General features: G+C 39.0%; 1 protein-coding gene across 6 annotated transcripts in view; it reads right to left on the bottom strand.

The window, feature by feature from the left end:
* Positions 1-21188, bottom strand: part of ATG5 (autophagy related 5) — a 120736-nt gene extending 99548 nt beyond the window's left edge. For 5 of the 6 annotated variants that reach the window (XR_015802542.1, XR_015802539.1, XR_015802541.1 and 2 more), the window contains exons 1-5: positions 21106-21182; positions 20229-20383; positions 14658-14785; positions 7541-7619; positions 1702-1864 (exon numbers count right to left, since the gene is read on the bottom strand). Coding sequence is in view for 2 of the 6 variants with exons in the window: in XM_088161958.1 (XP_088018084.1) it covers positions 1702-1864; positions 7541-7619; positions 14658-14785; positions 20229-20336 (478 nt within the window). In the remaining 4 variants the exon portion in view is untranslated. Of the gene's footprint in view, positions 1-1701; positions 1865-7540; positions 7620-14657; positions 14786-20228; positions 20384-21105 lie in introns of all 6 variants that reach the window. The other variant, XM_088161957.1, reaches the window with a different exon arrangement.
* Between the last annotated feature and the right edge of the window lie 1556 nt (positions 21189-22744).

The following is a 22744-nucleotide window of genomic DNA, read 5'->3' as shown; positions in this document are numbered from 1 at the left end:
TCTTTTTTGTGGTCATTCATTCTGTTTCACAAAGTGGTTTAAAATTATTACATCTCAAACGAAAGCCTATAAAAACATATTGAAAGATACAACATGCTTAAAAAGAGTTTTCTTGGTTTCACAAGCTTTTCTTGTTTCTCTTTTATGAAGAGTTGAGAAATTAAAATTAGCATTTGAAAGTATTCAAAAGATTGCTTAAACTTCTCATTCAGGTGTCAGATTCCACAGGTGCAATTTCTCATTAAGTACAGTGAAACTTTGAAATCAACTTTGCTAAGCAACCTCTGTTGTTAACATTATAGAGCAAAACAGAAAAATTCTGCTTTCCCTACAAGCAGAAAATATTCTTAGACAAATAATCAACTGAAAGATAAAGCCTAAGATGAGCATCAAAAAAACCCACGCTATGTATCTGTCCTGTTATCTTAAATATTGAGATTATCAAGATTCTGTAACTTCTCATTAAAAGAACTAACTTAACTGTTAAAGTTAACTACTGTTTCATTTTGCAGGTATGCACAGCCTTCCTCAAGATCTTACCACTCACATGGCAAATTAAGATAATGCCTCAATTTCTAACTCTCTTCCAATTAAATAAAAAAGAGAAAGCAGAGTTTCTCTTCAAAACATCACTGGAGTACCTTTCATATGGAAGGCAGTACCACTAAACAACACTATAAAAAAATGTCACACACTCACTAAATACACACATTAAACCAAAACTAACTTGGAACCTTCTTGTCTAAACCAAAAGTATGGTTCAAGTCTTGTTGCATTCTAAGGTTCTTCTTTTTCATTTAATTTTTCTTATACATATATAGGAAGATGTTAATTCTAAGTGTTCAGTATTTTGTCTCTCAACACAGAATAAACATCTTCATGCTTACAGTAAAATGCTTTCATATAATAAATTTACTAAGGATAATATAAATGACAGCTTAAGGAGATGAGAAAAATGCAATGGAAGTGGCATGATCACCCATTCCAGAGAGCAGTTTCTGAAATACTTACAAAAGCTTTCCAACTTACAGGGCTCTGTGAACCTTAATATGGAAGACACTACAAACACAAGTTTTATTTTGCACTGTAATATTAATTCATACCGTCGGTGCAAAGTAAGAACACTAATTAAAGATCTTGTTCTGAGTAATTTTGCTGACTTTTTCAAGTCAACACTTATTTATGCAGAAGTCCTTGTGAAAGCTGTAAAGCAATTTTTAAAAATGGCAAAGAGAAAAGAAAAATTATTAAATCTACTGGACAACCTTTTTCACAGTTTACCTGTATTGTTTACCAGTGACAACCCATATGCATTAACTAGAGGAGACAATCTCCTATGTACAGTCCAAGATAGATGATACTGAATACTTACACCTCAGGTGCCTCCCAAATAAAGACCATAACTTACACAAAAGTACACTAGACAATATTTCTCTATTTTGATTTGTTGCTAGTCTTGGTTTGTTAAAACAGAGTCATGACCCAATCTAATTCCTTGAATAACTCAAGGCACATTTAAATTATCACCAAAATTATTACTTGTTTTTAATTAAAAAAAACCCAAACCCCAAACCATCAATGCTTTCCATGACACTAGACAAAAATTCTGCAGAACAATGATATTTTATATCTCATATAACTGAAATTATTTATTAGCTTGTTTGACCTGAATATAATTAATACTTGATGTATTGTATTTACCATTCTGTAATCCCATCCACAATTGCTTATGATCCTTTTTTTGCATTTCATTGATGACTTGACTTTTGTGCTTTAAAGCATCTGCTTCTTTTATACAAGCCATAAAATGAGCTTCAATCACATCTTTAGAATGGCAGTGTAGAAGATCCTTTTCTGGAAAATTCTACAAAGAAAAATGATAGATCAAGAAAAATAAATGCATCTCATACCTCATATGATGAAGATTAAATTATAATTTTAAATAGGCATATATTTATGCAAAAGAAGCACACTGGTTCTACTTACGGAAGAATGTAACAACCATTCTCTCACTCTGCTGACAAGAAACAGGTTGCAGTGAAAATGTTTCAGGAAAAATAAAAGCTCAACAACTTTCTGTAAAACCAGAATTTTAACAAGTTTTCAAGCAGATATTCAATCTCAGAAAATAAACAGGAGAAAATTACGAAGAGTGACAAGCACCTAATTTATATTAGCTCTCTACGATATTTCATCAACCATGCAATTATGCAGTTCCTTGAAAATTAAGTAGGATCACCCCCATATACGAACTATAGCATATCGGCCACTTAGAAACATTTTTACTTAGAAATACTAGAAATCTTTGTCAGTTCCAGCTTCAATTAATCCACGTGACTACTGCTAGCCTGTGTGACTTGATTTGATATCCCATTTATTTGGTTACACTGGCATACAGCATTCAGCATTGCAGATGCAAAACTACCACTCCTCAGGTAACTCTTAACCCTTCAGAAAATGACAATAACCTCTCCTAATGAATTTATTAAGGAGCTATAGTAGTATATCTCATTCAGGTCCAAAAAAGATTTCTTTGGAAATTAACTGATCAGAAGTCCAGCATTGCAGAGGTTGTGGTTTTCCTTCCTCCAGTTTTTCTTTTATCAACACTTACTATCACTTGCCATTTAGAAATAACACAAGCATTCACTACCATAAATCCACTGCCTTTAGTTTTAAGTTTTAAAACCCACCTTTATTCCCTCTTTATTAATTTTATTTTCAGAGTTGCTTATGACCATGCTGAATGGAGCAAACCTCAGAGCTAAACCAGAGTGTGGTATCATCAGTACTCCCCTTCCTAACAAGGGTTTGCCACATTTTTATACTTGAATTCTCATGTTATTCCAGAGGCCATTTCCTCTTAACCCATTACAAACTGGCACTTTAAAGAGCTTTTGTGAGGGACTGTCAAAACCATTTTGGAAATACAAGAACATATAATGGGATATTTTTTAAAGGCTTTTACAACATAGTTAACATTCGAAGTAGGAGCAGTCTAATGCTGGAAAAAACCCTATCTTCACTCCCCCACATAACCCCAAGAAAAATAGTGAAGACTGCTTCAAAAACCATAAACTCAAAATAATAAAAAGGGAGCTGGGGATTGCCTTACCTTAAAGAAATTCTGAGGATAACAGTGATAGTTTCCTCCTCATTAGGTTATTGAGAAGAGTTGGAAATTAAATAATGGAATTTCATATAGTGTTTCCTCCTTATGACAGTGAGAACCCAAACTCTGGAAACTGTGCATCAAAAGGATGAGTTTTTTCCAAAAACAGGGCCATAAAGAAAAGATTGCTACTATCTTTTCCACTAAAGTTTACATGGTTTGGTGTTAAATTGCAAAAGGAAGTGCTGTTGTTAGGACTGGTGTATGTTAAGCTGACTAGAAATCTAAGGACAGAGGTTAACCTAGTTTCTTGTATGAGAATGGCCAAGTATAAAGACATTAAAGAAGACAGAACAATAAGGAAAGTTCTTCTGGGACAGATCTTGCTCCTGTTCTACCCTACAAAGCTGTGTGTCTCAGCATAATTGGGCCCAAGATTACAACAAAAACATTACTGGGATTGTTACTTGCCAATTGACATCTGCACAGGCCTGTAAAATACTTTCAGAAGTTCAATTTACTTGCTCAAATAAAAATGTAAAGTCTCGTAACCAATCCAGAAGAAACAAACAGACAGAAATAGCATACTTAAAGATCAAAAAAGTTCTTTACATGCAAGAATTCAAAGTGAGACACTGGCATCCCTCAAAACAAAGGAAGAAAACAGTGGTATATACTAATGCCAAGTAATATAAGAACCTAGAAATTTACTTTCATAGTTAAAAACTGATGTTTTAGCTAAGTTTATGGAAACAACAGTTTTGTTACAACAACTACATATTTAGCTACACATATGTCTAAAAATTGTACTGCGGAGTCTTTTTTTTGGACGTTCTTCTCTTTCTACAGGTAGACATCCTCCTGATAACTTTCTTCCAATGCATTTCAAACTGCAGCTAATGTCACTCCCTGGGGATGAAATCACGCACAGTGTAGTCTGCAGAACAGCAAGGATCTATTTAAAATTGGTCAAAGTTAGTTAAGCTAGTGTAAAGAATCTAGACACAGTAGTAGAACTAAGTATGGCATGATTCATTTTCCCAGCTTCTAAGGAATAACACTGTGAAAGACTAGAAAACAGTCCTGAATCTCACTGCTCTTTTCTTCAGTAGGAAAACATTGGCACATTTCTATGAAGTACTGTGAGTAGAAGGTGAAAAACCTAAGCATGAAAGTGACACTGCACATCTGCAAGAAGCATATGGAACAGCTTCACCTACATGAGACTACCAACAGAAAACATAGCATCCCCACTGATTTATCAATCAGGCCACAAAATAAGTTTTATACTTAAATGTAAATCATGTGTGCTTGTATTTTTTAAAAAAATTCTCCTTGCCTTCTTTCTACCTGAAGAAATACTAAACAATCATAAACAACTTTCTTCAGTTCCCTGAAGAAAGGGACAATTGTAAACAAACTGGTAGCCAATCCTGGCTATACAACTAGGAGATTTGCAAAAAGTATTAACAGATGACATAGGTAGCTTTAATGCAAGTACTCTTACTGGTGGTGTCTTACTTCCTTCATGTCCTACATCTTTGAAAGAACAGTTCCTAAGGGTTGACTCTGATTTTCTCAGAAATCTCAAGGAGTTCTTTTTTTTATTTTCACATAGCAGTAGACCCTTGCAGTATGAACTGGTCACAAAGAAATAAGTATCATCTGTACAGACAAGAGCACTAAATGACCTCACAGGCAATTTCAACAGTCTCGTTTCATAACTCCATTCCACCCATATTTATCTCTCAGTTCTAGTTCACAAAACATCTGTTTATCCTGTGGCAGTCTACTTGCATTAGACTACATTTACAGCAAATAAGGCATTAAAAACCATAAGGAATGTATCCAGTGACAGGGGGTGCATCTATGTATTTGTGTTTAGTTACCATCAGTGGTCTTTTGTTTAACTAGACTGATTTCAAAAAAACCCCATTTACACTTCTTGCTTCCACAGTATCTCCTACTAATTCCACAATTTATGTGGATTATCCATATGCTACAAGGAAAAGTACTTCCTTTCCATTCCACTCGACCCAATCTTCACCTAAAAACACACAAAGATGACGACTGTCACACAAGGACAGATGCCGTCTCTCCTCCTGTACATCAGGTCATGCGTAGAGAGGCAGGCACCAGCAGACAGTGGGTACAGCAGAACCCAGCCTTTCCCCTGGCACACATGATTTCCTCTCCTCCAACAGTGCTACTATTTCCAGAGCAGTTCACCACTTACCTACTGCCCAAAATCTGGAGAGGTGGTTACCACACTGAGAATGTGAATAGTGTTAAACAAGCCAGAGAGTAAGGTGAGATGATTTTACCAGGAAGGGATAGAATTTCCCTCCTTCCCGTAAAGCCACACCTGGATAACAAAAGCAACTTCCCAGCCTCTCATGATTCTCAGACCCCAGTATGCTGTTCAGCCTCATCCTTCTACAACTATTTAATGCAACTATTTTTCAACTTTACAAGATACAAGGCATGTAATTTTATTGCATACCAGAAGTACAAATTATCAAACTGTTTCTTTAATGCAAAAACCAGTGCACGTTTATGATTTGGTCTGTGTACATAACACAGGAGGACAATTACAAACATCTATCAACTTGAAAACTTCTGCTGAACACAAATAAACCTTTCCCATGTTTTTAACTTCAAACAAAGAAACCTGATAGAGGGAGTCTGACTTTAAAAAAGAAGTTGAAAAACATTTTACAGATGTGTGAGGTATCTGTTGTTGACTGCATGCATTGGTAGAAGAAAGGAGACAGCCACGACAACAAAAGTTAAACCCATAAAATCTAACACTGTTTAATTAAGCCAAATAAAAATTACAACTCTTTGAAGAATAACTACATAGAAATGAAAAGAATACTCTAGTTAAAAATTCCACATCTAAACTATTCAGCTGTAAGAAACTGTAATACATGAAAACTTCAATATTTTGATACTTTGATATCTTTCAGTTATGTTTTGACTTATGGATTCAGAGGGGTTTTATTTAAATAAACTTTCAGATTACATCAAAATGGGAAGAGAGATTATGCAGGTGCTAACCCCACAGTATTATATTACTAAATTACATCAACTTTTAACATTATTTCTGCTGATCTTTAATGTACACCTTTGAGAAAAAGTAGCTGATCTTTTGGCAAGCAGCAACTCAAAGACATTAAAGTCAAATGTATGTTGCTGATTAAAAAGCACTGTGGTGCTGCAACTTAATTTTCAAGATGCCTCTACTTTGAGATGGCAACATCCCCACATTGCCACTGTTAATATCCCAGAGCTCTCAGAACATAACAATTAAACCATGGTTTATGAAACTAGATGCCCTACATTTTCTTCAGGACATTGTGGAAGTTTCCTCATCCCAGGTCTCTGACATTTATCGGACAAGTGTAGCAATTACAATGGTTTCAAAAACATCCCCAACTTCAGATCCATTAAGTTGGTCATTTTAGAAGTTCCAACATGTAGAATACATACTATAAGAATGTATGGTTTCAGTGTACACTTCCAAAAAGAACGAATTACTGTTGGAAAAAGCTTTTCTAACACACCTTTGAGAATTGTTTCAATGAAAACATACAACACAAGTGCTTCCCAATATGTTTTTCATTTCACTCAAATCTCTCACATGCTAAAGTCAAGCCTATTAATGCAGCTGAGTTTTCCTATTGCACTGTTTCTTTTACAATGGAGAAATTAACATTTTAAAGTTAAATATCATGATTTGTAGTTGTGCTTTTGACTTCAAAACATACCTGGAATTATTAATGCATCTCAACGCATTACAGAGTATGCAAGAATTCTGCACCAAAGCTAACCGTGTTCAAGTTCCATTCTGAGCAAAGATCAGTAGTGCTATTAAGTCATACTTAATGGGTTTACAATGCATAATCAAAATAATGTCTCTCCTGTGACTAAGCTGTCACAAGACGAAATTCATTTCACTCAGTTCTCTAAAAGGGATCAACATTAAGAACAACAGCATTCCCTGACTCCAAAGATTTATGTTGCATCTCATATCCATGTTCAAATGTGCCTAAAAGGACGAGCACATTTCCATCTTCTCAACTTCAGGCACTTCTCAATCTTCAGTCAACTCAAGAAAATTAAAATTTAAAATATTATAGGAAGTCCTGCTATCATAAGCCTCATAACTTGAAAAACAATTTTGGATTTTGAGATTATAATAGATGAATTTTCTATGGAAAGTCCAGTAAAAGCGCACACCATCTCATGGAAAATAGTTGCAGATTTACAGAAGCCTTTAAATGCATCCTAACAATGAATATTCTCCCTTTCAAATCACACCATTCACATGTTTTATGAAATAGCTATGAAACCTTTTCCTAGCTTCCAAATGTCATGCAATCTGGTGCTCACTCGTTCTTAAAAAAAGGTTCTATGTCAATTTACCTTGAAATGCACTGTGATGCTCCAAGGAAGGGCTGTATTTGATGCATGGAGATCAAAGAGTAAACCAATTGGATAATGCCTAAAAATTACAAGATATTAATTTAATATTGAAGCCATGTATTTAATTCTACATACCACAGTTAACATACCTGCATTTACACACACACAAAATAGCTGTTTGACTCCCACAATTAGCATTCTTTATTGCTTACTTAGAAAAGTTATACAGGCAAGTTTAGACTCTGAGAGGCAGAATCAAGTCTGGAATGTACATGTTCAATATCTAAACCTGTGGTCTCCAAGCTGCGCCCACAAAACACTGCTACTTTTGCAACAGCTTTAAGTGGTCTACAGCTGCTTTGCTGAACTTTCCAAAACAGTAATTTTATTTAAAAAGCATCAGACCAGGAATAGCTAGTCTGACAGAAAAGCACACATGCTTTCAGATGCTTCAGTGTCCTGGGTTCATACCACACTGACCCCAACATCCTTTCCTTCCCCCACATGCTTGATCTATCAAGGCAGAGAATAAGTAGAAGAGTGAAAAAGTTACGTATCTGTACAAAGGCTGAAAGATGTTAGATCAACTCTGTATCTTTACTATCAAATCAAGAAGAATGAAAGGGGAGGAAAAAATTAATTAATTGGAGTTTTGTATTTCAATGGTAGTCTAGATTAAAGGAGTTACACAAAAAAAGTTTGCTTCTGACAAATATTCACTTCGGTCTCAGCTTTCTCTCTTTAAAACTCATTAGAATGCACAGCCCCCAGCAGTGTATGGAACATATATCACACACACAAAACTTCCACAGACACTGTAAAAAAACCCTCTTTGTACAGTTTTCTCACACACAAATATTGGCAAGATTTTTGATAAAGTGGTGGGGTTTTTTTTTTTGTTTTTTTTTTTTTTTTTTTACATTCAGCATACCAAGACCCATTCTCTTATCTTTCAAAAATCATAACCCAAAGAGTCTGACTAGCTTTTCTTCCTACAAAGAGAGAAACACACACTGAACTGTAAAGTCAGTAGTTTCACTGAATTAAATGTGACCGATCACAGGTCACAGACTCAAGCACGTACATAAGTTTTGAAAGTCCCAAGAGAACAAACCGAGAGCGTTGCTTTAACAGCACCTGTGCCAAGCCATTTTCCAGACCGGTGAAACACTCACACAACAGTGCTTTAGCACCCTCTACGGGTGAGCCACTCCAAAGCGAAGACAAATTCACCTCAATAGCAAAATAAAACCCAAAATACTACTACAGTTCCTGAGCTTACCTGAGAATAAAGAGGATGCGCATCCATATTTATCCTGATCCATTGCTAATGCTCAAGTTTTTACCATGAATATTTTGCTACTAACTGCCAATCATGTACTAAACACTTAACAGGGATTCAGCAAGAATTCCATGAAAGAGTGGTTTCCCAGGTGAGTTAAGTAATAAAAATCAGATTTGATAATTAGATGAACACAAATTTTCAATGTGAACAATGACTTCCAGTTACTTTCAATTTATACAACAAAAAAGATAACTAAGAAGAAGAAAACCACTGCAAAAACTCCTGCATCAAGTCTTGGCCTACATTTGTATTTTCTAATCAGTTAAGATTACAAAGTAAAGTTCATGTAATCAAATTTCTTTGATCAGTAAAATCCCTGTGCTTTGTAGAGTTAATAGATGCCTGATCAAATGGCGCTCTGACCTTCTGTCTTCTGCTAATTTATGAACAGGAAGGGTAAAGCATCCATCCAGTTGGTGCTAGAGAGCCACCTATACAAATAGCTGGGCTAGAACACAACCCACACAAAAGGGATAAAAACTCCACTGGAAGCCACGTGCAAGTGCTCAGACAGAATGGAAACAAGCTGCAGGTGTCATCCCCTAGCATCTGCTGAAGAAACTACTCCAGCACAGAGTGGCATCACTCAGGGAGGGCTCCTGAGAAAGGCTCTCTAGGGTTTCAGGCTGCCAGGAGAGCTTGGGACCTCTCCTGAGGGTTGGAACAAGCAGAGGAAATGTCTTTGCCTAGAAGAGGTGCACATTAGTGAGGAGCTATGTCAGCAAGCTAAGGAGCTGCAGGAAGTCAAGATGCTGTACAGCATCAGGGAAGATGTATAGATTAATGGCATCTTCAACAAGATCTCACAAAGGTGAGAATCTGGAGAGAAAGAATCAGCAGTCATTGGAGTGGTCAGTGGGGACTCACAGGATGGAGGGGACCAGAGTTGTGTGAACTCTGGTGTTGGGGAAGATGAAACAGGAAAAACCTTATAAATATGATTGCCTGGCAAAAGATTTTAAGAATATGAAAACTATAAGTGAGATTGAAATGAAAGCCATCTTTGAGATACCAAGTCTTAGTTACTGAACAGCTAGAAAACAATAGTATGGCCAGCTGAAAGTAATTCCCTCTTAACTGAACAATTCCCTCTGCTTGCAGACAGGTCCAAGGGTCAGAGAAGACCCTACTAGCTTGGCAGAAGGGGTCTAAAGAGTAGTTTTTAGGGTTTAAAGTGTAACACAGTATGGTAATGTAATAATCCTTATAGGCTGTATGTAAATACTATAGCATTTGTATCTTCTATTAGATTAGTTAGTGAAAATTAGAATATTCAACACAGAAGATCTATTGTATTGTAACAGGAACATCTCCTACCTCTCACCTCTCTTACCCCTTACTCTCTTTACTCTTCTTACTCTTGCTCTCCTACTCTTACAGGCCTGCTCCGAGCTGTGACTGGCAGCTCCAAGCAGGGCCTTTTCACCCACACCCTTTGCAATAAACCACAGGTTCCAAGACCTGGCTTTAGAAATCTCTCCTCTCCGTCAGTCCTGACCGTCCTACCCACTGACGCTCCTACACTCTGGTGTTGAGGAATCCATTCAATGCCAATAGCTCAGTGTGCAGCTGCAGAGGGAGCTGCAGGTTGAGCTCCGGGTGATGGGAGCCCCAAGCAAGAGGCCAAAACTGGTGCTGACCCTTTGCACAGGAAAGGGCATGGGGACTTGTGACCCTGCCAGGTGACCGGACACTCAGGGACACGGCAGGAGCCAGTGACACAGAGGAAAAACCCCACACTATCACACACAGACAGTGAGGCTATAAAAGTCCAGGGGTTCCTTGGTTTGGGGTCCCTGCTCAGGGGAACCAGTTCAAGCTGTCATTCTGCTGTTACACCACAACTAAGATCTTTTAAGGATCCAGATGCCTGAGGCTCTGCTATGGGAAACTGAGGGTCAAGAGGGTAAGGAAAGCTTGTCTGACTGTGTGGGTGTGGGGTGTGCAGGGAGTCAAGCCAGGGACCCTTCAGCTCCCTGGAGCTGCCTGCTGCAAAGGGGCTTTGGTCCCAGCTCAGGTGGTCCAAGCGTGTGACTGCCAGAGCAGCTCCTGGATGGACAGACAGAAAGGTTTCCTTAACCTCTGGCCAAGAGAGGGCAGGCCTTCTCCAACCACTGGCAGTGCTTCAGTGTGAGACAAGAGGCTGGAAGTTCTGAGGAAGCATCAGAGCTGTCTGAACAACACATCCACAGTCACAGGAAGCATTCATAGCATAGGAGACTCTATCCTAGAGGGGAGAGCCCCAACTGCCAACTTTACTTGTTAAACTGCAGAGGTCTGCTGCTTGCTAAAAAGTTGCAGACTGGCAAAGTTGTCCTCTGCTTGGCTTATTAGTCCTTGCTGTTTACCCACACGGGCACAAATTTTAAGCACAGCAACAGAACCCCTGAGAGTATCAAAAGTGACTCTACAAGTTCTAGGGCCAAGGACGCATGTCCACAATTTTGCCATTGAAGGAGATAGGTCAAGAGAGGCATCTGCAGGTCAGGAGCTGGTTATGCAGCTGGTGCAACAACAAGGACTTACTTGGCTCTTACAGACATAGAATACTCTTTGGGGATAATGGACTGCTAGGGAGATATGGAATCCACCTAAGTCAGACAAAAGTATCTTTGCCTTAAGGTTACCCAGCCTGGTGAGAGCTTTAGACCATAAACAACAGAAGTGTAAATAACAACCCACAGATAAATAGAAATTAATGGACATGGGTGGATAGCAAGTGGTGAAAGTCATAAAAGAAGGTAGAAGAGAGTCCACCCTAAGTATCTAGATAAGTGCACATAGCTTGGGAAACAAGCAGGAAAAGCTAGAGCTGCACATGGTATGACATTACTGGGAGAGTCTTGGGCTACCTGAGGTACAGTGAGACTGCTTGCACAACTGGAATACTGCTGTGGAAGGACAGACATAATCTGCTTAGTGAAGGCAGGCAGAGCAGATGAGGACAGAGGGTTGTCTTCCATGTCAGGGAGCAGCTTAGATGTATGAAACTTAATAGGACAGACAACAGGTTGGTTGAGTTCTTGTGGTTCAGGAACAGAGGAGGGACTAGTAAGGGCAACAGATCATGCAATCCAGGTGAGAAAATAGATAAAGCCTTCTTTAAACAAATCAGTAAGTGTCTACATGACAGACCCTATTTCCTGTAAATCTCTCACATCTTCTAGAAAAGCAACACAGTGTGACACAAGCAGTTAAGATTTCTTGATACAGACACTGAATGAACCTGAGATAACCCAAAGCTGAATCTGTTACTTATCAGTTGTGACAAAAGAGTTGTGATAATCAGTGGCAGCTTTAGATGCAGTGACCATGAAATGGCAGAGTTAGAAGTCCTGGAGAAAGTACAATAAGCAGAATACAGACTTTTGACTTAATTTCACAGTTCAGGCTCAGCCATATTAGATGCATCACCGGCCAACACTTTCAGTCCTTAACCTGCAACCAGAGCACTGAACCTATGCTGTAGTCACAGAAATGCAGGTGTAGAAGGAACATTCCTCCTGTTGCAAGAAGTCAAACTTCCAGCTCTTCCAAATCTTAAGAGACTGTTTTCTAATCCAGTAATCACAGTCTTTGCCTGCATCTCCTTCAGTGTGGTTGTAGGTTTAGTCTCCTGTAGCTGCAGGATGGTCCGAGGTTTGATCCGTTTCCTTCCATAGTCTCTAATGCTGCACAGTCTGATCATCTCTTCCTGAAACTCCTTACCTTGGTGACACAGACCCTTCCCCAGCACACACCTCCTGCAGGCAAAGAATCCATCTTCCCCTGTCCCAACACTCTCAGCAAGACAAAGATCTCAGGCCAATTTAATTAGAGGCCTGGAGAGCTTTGCTCTCCTTTAAGAACTTGACCCATGCACTGCAGCTCCTGAAGTTGAAACTACGTTTCAGACTTCCTCCAAAATCTCGCTGGAAAATGGAAAAGCTGCATCTGAACAGATACAGACTTCATCCCAACTAGGTATGAAACTGCACGCACTGTAAGCAATAAGACCTCACTGTGTGAAGTAAATAATTAGAATAAACAATATTATTATCAAGTTCTATTTGAGTCTGAATGCACAAGTCATAGCTAAAAAGATTAAACATTAATGCCCGCTATTCTCTCTCTATCAACTACTAGCTCAATCTAATTCTCAGCTCCTGTGTCTTCCCCTGAAGAAGCTTTGGCTCTTTATGGGATTACTGCTCTCCTAAAATACTGGTTTACAAATAGTACTTTCCTTAGAAAAGCAATTCCACCAAAATCAGTGGAGCTGTTCCTGGCAGAATAGGCTTCATTTTTCTGAAAGATGAGAGCCTTACTTAACAGATCATCATTACACTATTTTTTTCATTTCTACACTCAATGAATTTAATAACTCTTAAGGTTAGAATTACAAGCTACATTTTTATTCTATACCTATATTGTACAGGTTTTTGTTTTAATTCTAGTTTAAACATCATGGTATTTGAAAACTTACAGAAAATATGCATCTATTTTTGGTTGAAGTACAAAGCCTCTCTTTCCTTTCTTGTTACAACTCTAGTGAAAACTAGTTTTCTCCCAGTATTTATCTGGGATTATGAACACACTGGGATAAATGCAGTACCTTGCTGCTTATTTAGGTAGTATCCATGACTCAACATTACTGTGGCACGTAAGATGCCACTTCTTGTTAAATCCCACTTATTTGGATGTCTAAAGCTGGTTTTGCCAGTCAGTTGTAATAAAGGTTTAAAGAGGTCATTTTTATGGATTTCTATTTACATATTTTCGAGGTTTACTCTAGGCTAGTCTCAAAGAAACAAATTACAAGAAGACATCTACTGCATCACCAAATCTACAGGGACTCCATTATGCGATGCTTGCTAATCACAAGACAATCCAGTTTCAGTAAGATTAAAAAAATTCACTAGTTTTCTTTCCTAAGATGATATAAGAAATAAAAAGAGATAAAAATGCCTTAAACATTCAAAATACTAAATACCTTCTGGAGGGCTGATGCTATCTATACAGAACTAGCAAAGACTTCAGCTCTCAAAATATTTTCTTTAAAACTCTGTAATAGCAGAAGAAGTAAAAAACCTGATGAAAAGTATTTATGAAAATTAATTAAATCAACTATATCAGTCCAATTCCCTAACCTCTCACAAAAAAACTAAAACAACAAACGAAAAACCCAAAAGAAGATAGTTTTAACAGACTATGGGACAAAATAAAACCAGTATCAACAACAATTAGTCCAGTAAACTTGAACTAATTGAATTCAACAAACACTTGCAGATCAATATTAGATTTTTACAAGCACATATCACACAAGTGAACAGTGAAGGCTACTCATGTTTTATTACCATCATGCATATATGCTATTTGCATTCAGACTCCATTACTTCCTATCTGTGCTACTAGACAGCTTTTAGGAAGGTAGAATATGTTAAAGGAAGATTTATTTGGCAATTCTACTCCAAGCAACGGTAAAACCAAAACCACAAGCATTCTGAATTATGGTAACAACGAGAACAAAACCAGTAAGTGCAGCAACCTCTGTCTTATGCATACAGTAAAAATTCAAGCAGAATAATACAAAATTATGTTCAACATTAAACCTTCTTGTTTTTCCCCAAAAACATGCATTTCTTACCCTCCTCCTCTTTTGCCATCTTTGAAACTCAAGGGAATGATTAGAATGATTACTTTAGAAAAACTACTGACACTGTGCTGAACCTGGCAACTCTCTATGTTCCCAGGTTCATGAACTGCATAAAGTACAAAGTTCAATAAACTCACCATTTCAGTGGTGTACCTTCATATTCAAACCATATTTCACTAACTTCCTCTTGTCTCATAACTTTCTGAAAGTGTTTCTTCACTTTGTCTGTTACCAGTGTCAAGTAGCTTATCCTTGGCAAAAGCAACTGAAAAAAAAATTACAGAATCTTTAAGTGCAAATAAAATATACTAAACTAGTAAAAATCTGTAACAAGTATGCATTATCATAAATAAAATTTGGTTAGCACTCTTCTTCTCCTTTTTAAGGTAAGAGGTCTTTTAGACAGTTTACTTCTTAATGGTCAGTGAAAGGCTATAAATTGACCTACTCAGAAGATGCAGAATAGCAGTATCCAATATATTAACACCAAAAAAGTAAAAAATTAAGTACTTGATTCTTTCAGTGGGGTGAGGAGGGAGAACAGTGGACTTCAATTTCTGCTTTTCTGTATTTAAATAATGACGTTTTAAACCTTCTCAGTATGAACACAAGAGGAGATTCTAACTTCTAATTGAAAAGAATGAGCAATGGTGTATCAGCTATTTTCTCAAAATATAAATTCCTACACAAGGAAAAAAACCAAATGAAAACTAGATGCTTAAGGATTTGGTTTCCAAGTGTTTTGTACTTCCAATAGCTGTCATTTTCGATTTTCTTTGCACTGGGTTTGCCAGTTCAACCTACTAGTCAAGACTACTATTCTTCCACTATTTAACCTTCACCCAGCAACTAAAATTAGAAAGAAAACTGCAAATACTTTATTAGTTGAAACAAGACACATTCTTACAGATTTTTCAGATGTGATCTTCTATTCTTAAGTGTAACTATTCAATTCAGAACTACTTTTGTGCTATTTTTATTTGCAACATCTTCTCTACTGTCTTTTTTTAAAAGTCTCAGGCCCAAGCACTCTGTAAAATCAGTGAATTGATTGATTACTGTGTGGCACATTAATCAGAGATAAATCAATCCGTAAGCATTAACAAACAATGCTTTTCAGTATGTCAACAAGTAAAGATTAACATCTCTGTAAAATATCAATTCACTTTAGAGCAGACATTTTAAATTAATAGTATCCATCCTGTAAAGTTCTGCTTCATAATTATTAACAAAATAGATGGGCCTAAGGGATATATAGATTATATTTTGCATGTTTAGAGAAACATTTGTTTTCCAGTGTTCCTCATAACTAGTGTTGTTTCTTGAAGTATTTTCTTACAGTATATAAATAATGCCAGGCCCTAAGTGAATGTCTGTGGTACTGACATCCCAAACCATGTAAGGATATATTTTGCCTGACAGAAAACTTGATCTCTGCTGCAATATTCTTCCAGAATTTCTCCAATAATTAGACCACAATTTGATATATAAATCAAATAGTATTTTGTCCATGATATTACAATTTGTAAATAACCAATTCATAAAGAAGTATGGTGAGTACATCAGGTTGCTGGAAGAACAGATTCATCTTTTTGATAATGCCACATTAGGTTACATCTCTGACACAGCTAAATTTTACAATTTTATAAAATTACATAAGGCCAAGTCTCACCACTACCACAGCCATCATGTAAGTTAACACTCCATTTTTCATGTACCATATGGCTTTCTTTTTCCAACTGCTGCTTTTATTACCATCATCACATTGTTTCTGCCTTGTTTCATAGGAGCAATGTAATCAAAACACAGCCTTCATTTTCAGAAGGTAAACAAACTCAATAAATTCAATGAAGTTATGTAAACATTAAAGTAAGAATTGTTTGGTAATTTAATGACTTGAATGACAACATAAACTTATCCTTTACTTACCTAATTCTACATATATTCACTGATTGTTCTTGAGACAATACAGTTCAGGCTATACCAATCAAACCCACATATTTTTGGTAATAATTTCATGCTATTTCTGCATGATATGTGCAGTTAAATTAATGATGGTGTACTCTGATGAGACTTACTAGGACTCTTTTACAAAAGCCAATTTTCAGCATGTTGCATGTAGCACAGCCATGCTGGAATTGATAAATATATTAAAACATTTATTGCAACAGTGTTTCACATAACCCTTTAAACTGCATAACTTCCTCTGTAAAATATTCTACTTCAGTTTACATTGTGAAAGAACAACCCAGTTCCTACTTCAACAGAATTCGAGAACACAGGCAATAACCAAACCATATTCAACTGAATTTAACAGAACATGGCCAGCACTCCCAAAAGCCTTTAATAAAAACTGTACAACTGTACAAAACACAGCAGTTAACAGGAATTACCTGTTTTTCAGAGATGCTGAGCATTTGTAAACATACTGAACTCTTTGGTCTCTCCAGCTCTTTTACCTTGATATAATCATCCCCTTCCATAGCAGAAGCAAAATTCTACCACTTTTCTAGTTTTAGAGATTTACAAGTATACTAAATCTGTTGAGATCTTTAAAAGCAGTTTAAACACATTTTCACTTTGTTACCCCTTTTAATATCCCTTCCCCACCCACTGAAAGATAACAAGATCATGAGTTCTCTTCATTAAGAAAAGTAAATCTCCAAATACATCACCAAGCAGAATAAATCCTCACAACAGTCCCTAAATGTCATCCCCAAAATTACACAAACTACAACACCTTCCTTTAGAATACTACATATTGCCACAGTATTTAATCATAATAACCAGGAATGATTTCCTACTGACCAGAAGGTAAAATGAAATACAAAGAACCCCTAATGCCTAAGTAAATGCTTGCAATATAACCTTTGTATAAAGAGTACCTCTCCAGGTATATCCACAGAGCATACAGTATTTTTACATGCAAAGCACTAGAACAGAAAAATTACAGATTTAACAAGAACTGGACTGGTCTGATCACTAAAGTGTCAAGGGAGATGAAACAAAACATTTTAATATGGAATGGCTTCACATTGCTCTCTTCTGCAGATATCTTAACAAAAGAATACTTTTGACACCCAGCAATCTAAAGAGTGGTCCTGTTACAGACGAGCTCCTTGGGCAGAGCATCATCCTAAGACTGTATCCTGCTGTAATTTTGTTCTTTATACATCTGACAAGTCTCAGCCAATGAGTCTCTGCTTCATGTATACTTCTTTTACCCTTTTCTTTCTAACTGTTGCTTGCACCAAGAGCCAAATAGTATATAATTTTAAAATAAAATGCATATCCATTTTAGAATGAGAGAAAAACCAGACAGATCAGCAACAAAAGTAGTTCAAGCAAACTGTTCCTAAATATGCTGCCACTCAAAATATAAGCATCTGCATGTAACACTCCGAAGAAAATGGATGTATCCATTTCTAGCATAACTGCAGAAACCTACCCTATATGACTATATTAAGACGTGGGACAGTGTTCTACCAGAGCTGCCCAGTATTTATGTCACCACTCTTTTCAAAAGATAGACAAGTTAATTTTAGATTACTTGTCCTATCCCTGCACAGTGCCAGAAGGTGATACACACATGCTTCAACTCCTGTGCTGCACTAACCCATCTGACAGACAGGGCTCTCCTGACACCACTCTCACAAAAACTGATATCCATCCCACAGACTCTGGGTTGTTTTTCTAACCCCTCACCCTCCATATCTGTCATCCTTCATCTTCATAAAGCAAGTTTCTCAGAGCAGAATCCTTTCTCCTCTCACAGCTTACCGATGCCAGTATTTCCTTCCCATGCAGTCTTTCCATTTATAAAAGGCAGTCTGGAATACAGAGGTTGTATCTATACTAACAAGTAAGAGGAAACATGTAAAGCTGAAGAGTTGATGTCAAGGGCTGGAAATGTTAACTACATATACGTTTTTACTTTACCCATAATTTTAGGTATTTTGATGATATTTTACTTTGATTTAGCTCAAGTTTGCTTCCATACACCAAGTGTCCACTAGCAGCTGAAGCCCATCTGCTGCTTCAGCTTCACGTGAAAAATGATTCAGCCCATGGACTGACTGCTCTGTGATGCCAACCTGGGCGCAGGAAGTGGAAAGGATGAAAACATATTGCAAATGCAGTCTAGATCTGAACAAAAACATTAATGCAATCACACTCTGAAACTATCAGAACTACACCATGACTTAAAATCTTGACTACTATTCTGCCTTATACTATTATAAATCCCTGGTCCCTCCAAAGACACAAAGCTGCATTACCAGCTCCAACATGAACTGAAAAATGAAGAAGCTAAAATTTTAGAACTGTCATCTGCGAGTAACCACATTTTGCAGAAAGAAAGAATTAAGCATCGAGAATTTTTGTGTACACTTTACATGGAGTAAATAAAAGAAATTCTACAACCTTAAAATAATTTAAATGACTTAGAAAGCTGGCCACACCATGAGGTTAACATGGTTTCATGGTTTCCATGCCAATGTTAAACAGATCAAGGCTGCACGCCTCTAAATTTAAACTCATACCTTTCAAGTAGCTCTTATACAAAGTAAGCAAATGCATTTTACTCATATGTATAATTTAAAATCTGAGACTTTTAGGTAGCTTACATGTATTTGGCAATAAGTTAACAAATATGAAGCACTTATCTTTTACCAGTAATGAAACTAAAAGAGACAAAGAGGAGCACTATTATTGCTGAAGAAAAAGCACTAATAGTTTATTAGGTTTCAAAACAACCCATGCAAATGAGAAACTGATGACACAAAGATGCTATTGAACACAGAAAAAAAAGTGTGGAATGGGATATGATAAGACCATAGAATTTCGGAATCTCATGAAAAAAAAAGTTCAAGATTTCCCTCTCATATACTTGTTACATTTCAAATATGCATTTCACTGAATCAGCTAACATTCTTTCTCAATTAGATGTCTATTAGGTGCTGAAAGAATGAAAACTGATGAGAACACTATAAATAAATAGATCATTATAGAAAGCTGTTCCTTGTTATAACTCAAATACATCCATCACGCTTTTTTTATCATCAGCTAGCAATCCCATTCAGGCAGTGTTCTGACTGACCACTAAAGTCCTTTTATTATTTCTGAGCTAGATCTCTTATGGCTGCTGAACTAAAGAAAAGAAAAGAAAAGAAAAGAAAAGAAAAGAAAAGAAAAGAAAAGAAAAGAAAAGAAAAGAAAAGAAAAGAAAAGAAAAGAAAAGAAAAGAAAAGAAAAGAAAAGAAAATGAGCAGAAGTCATCCACAGAGCCAGGGCTCATTAAGAGCTGTATTACACAGTGACCAACCTTAATGTTTAAGAGTTCATAAGTCTAACTAAATTATTTCTGCATTAATAGAAGTTCTCCTCCTCCATTATCCAAAAACATACAAACTCACATCCGGCCTCCTCCCCTTTACCTAGTCGCTCGCTGACTTTCTATGTATTTTTTCAAAGATCTTAATTATTTGTGGTAAGTTTCTCTCCCTAGTGAAAAAAGGCTGAAGTTTTCCATTTGCTGGGAAGAAAGATGAAGTCACACAGCATGTTTATATGTTTACTTTCAGAAGCTACCAAGAATAAGAAAAGAAGTCGGATTTTTTCACAACATGCAGTAGTACACGTGATGAGAATGAAGGAAACAAACACAACCACGGCCTTGGACTATTTGTGGCTACCTTTGTCATACTCACATAGTAGGGTTCAGCTTCCCTTTCAGTTATCTCATCCTGATACAGAGTGAAACAGGTCGGTATTCGCCCAAACCACACATCTCGAAGTACATCTTTGTCATCTGTCATTCTTCCAATGGACAGTGAAGTACATGTAGATCAATTTGTTTCTTCAGCTACAAATGTAACCCAGTTTCCCCACCCCCGAAAATAAAACAAGTCAGCACGACTGCAAATAAAATACATCTTGTTAAAGGTACTCCCACAACTACGTTCCTGCAGGATGACCAACGCTGTCACTGGGACATTAAATTCATCACTTAGTAGAAAGAACGGGACGAATTAAGTTCCCAACTACAAACACATGGTGGATAGGAAGTGAAACGTAAATGAGCATTTCCTAAGGCTCTATCACACCCCAGTCACAGAGCCAAAAGGTGCCTTCCCGTTACCGCCCGGTAGCTCCCGGCACCAGGAGAGGCCCCGGTGCCAGGGGCAGAGCCCGCGTCCGCAGACAAGCGGGAGGGAACGCCGAAAGGAGCCGGGCTCTCCGGCGGGGGCGGGGACCGCCGGGGGTCACCGAGGCCGCAGGACGGGCCTCAGCATCGCCCAGCGCCGCTCTGAGACAGGGGGGCGACCGGGGCCCGGACAGGCCCCGCGGGATCTGTCTCTCACTCCGGCCGTCTGTCTGCCTGTCTATCCGCCTCCCTCCTCCCTCACTGCCAGCAGCAACCCGAGGTGAATCAGCGGTGCTCCCGCCCCATGGGGCCAGACCGGAGAGCGCCGCGGCGGCAACGCCGGGCGCGCTGTCCCGGGCAGCGGCCGGGCCTGGGGCGGGCCCGGCCGGGGAGCCCCGCCGAGGGGGCGCGGGGCCGCGCGAGCCGGGCCGGGCCGTTACCTCTGTCGCGACCGGCGACACCCGCCCGCCCGCGCGCGGGGCAGGAACTGAGCGGCGGCCGCGCCCCCGCCGCGGCCACGCCCCCGCGCACGCGCCGCCCGCCGCAGGGCTTCCGCCCGGCCCGCGCGCCCGCCCCAGCCGGCGCCGGAAGCCGGAAGCGGCGGGGCGGGGCGGGTCCCGGCCGGCCCGGTGGGAAGGGCTGGGTCCGGCGGTCGGTCTTGCAGGTGGTCCCGGGGTCGGTCCTGAGCCGCTTCGAGAGCGCTGTCGGTGCTGCAGCGCTGGAGACGGAGAGTCACAGGGGTGTAGCTGAATTGGACCCGGCCATGGGCCCTCTCCTGAGGCATCGGCGGGGTCGCTTAGCCGATGGACCGTGCGTTTGAGGGTTTTGAGCACTTAATCTCTCTGTTTTTCTCTTACCCGATTGTTCTTTTTCCTACTTTCCCAAGGAAGTAATCATAGCACCAAGCCTCGCAGAGTTCAAGGAGCGTTTAGATGTGCTTTCAGGCACATCGTGTGGCTTTATGGGGTGTCTGTGCAAGGCCAAGAGTTGAACTCGATGGGTCCCTTAAAACTCAGAATATTCTGTGACTTTTTCTCTAGTAGATCTTAGATGGAGCAAGTCTAGAGGAGGCCACAAAGTTGGTAAGAGGACTAGAGCCCCTTCTCCTACGAAGACAAGCTGAAAAAGTTGGGGCTGTTCAGCCTGGAGAAGAGAAAGTTGTGTGGAGACTTCATGGAAACCTTCCAGTATCTGAAGGGGCCTACTGGGAAGCCAGAAAGGCACTCTGCTTCAGGAACTGTAGTGATAGGACAAGGAGAAATAGGTACAAACTGAAAGATGGGAAATTTAGTTAGGGTATTAGGAAGAAATTGCTTACTGTGGGGGTAGTGAGGCACTAGAATAGGTTGCTCAGGGAGGCTGTGGGTGCCCCAGCCTGGCAGTGTTCAATGCCAAGTTGAATAAGACTTTGGTCAACCTGGTCCAGTGGGAGGATTATTATTGGAAAATAATCCATATTTGGATTATTATCTAATCCAAATCTGCCATACAAGGGCAGGTTTGGATTAGATAATAGTTACGATCCCTTCCAACCCTTCATATTATATTAGTCTATAATTTTGTGATTTTATACCATGATCACAGGAGGATGAGGAGAACCTGTTGCCACCAGTGACGCCCCTTGCATACCAAAGCATCATTCTGGATTGTTTTTTTATCAGCTCAGTAGGTGCAAGTTCACAGTGCAGTCGACCTCTGCACTTCAAAGAACGCGTCCTGCTATTCTGTCGCTCTGCAAATCCCCATCTCGATGTCCTACAACTGTAGGAGTGCAGGGGAAGATCAACACTCGGGGAGGGAACATCATAATTCCCAAGGAAGATATGTATCCTATTGTGCTACATGCTAGCAGTTGTCAAAGCTCGGTTGTTCCGTGGCGAGATGTACACCTGCAGCAAACATCTCAGAGCGGTGTTTAGGCACGCTGGGATGAGAGCTGATACGGTGTGGTTTTAGCGGGTGCTAGGGCGGCGGTTTCAGTAGTGCCACGTTCTGGCCATGCTGCCTTGTGGCCACCAGATGTCATGCAGTGGCCACGGCTGCTGACGGCGTCTTCAGGAATTCGGGAACTACCTGCAA

This window comes from Sturnus vulgaris, chromosome 3 (genome assembly GCF_052056855.1).
Source record: "Sturnus vulgaris isolate bStuVul1 chromosome 3, bStuVul1.hap1, whole genome shotgun sequence".
NCBI classification, from domain to species: domain Eukaryota; kingdom Metazoa; phylum Chordata; class Aves; order Passeriformes; family Sturnidae; genus Sturnus; species Sturnus vulgaris.
Note: the sequence above shows the minus strand (reverse complement) of the source record. Positions and strands in the feature narration are given on the sequence as shown.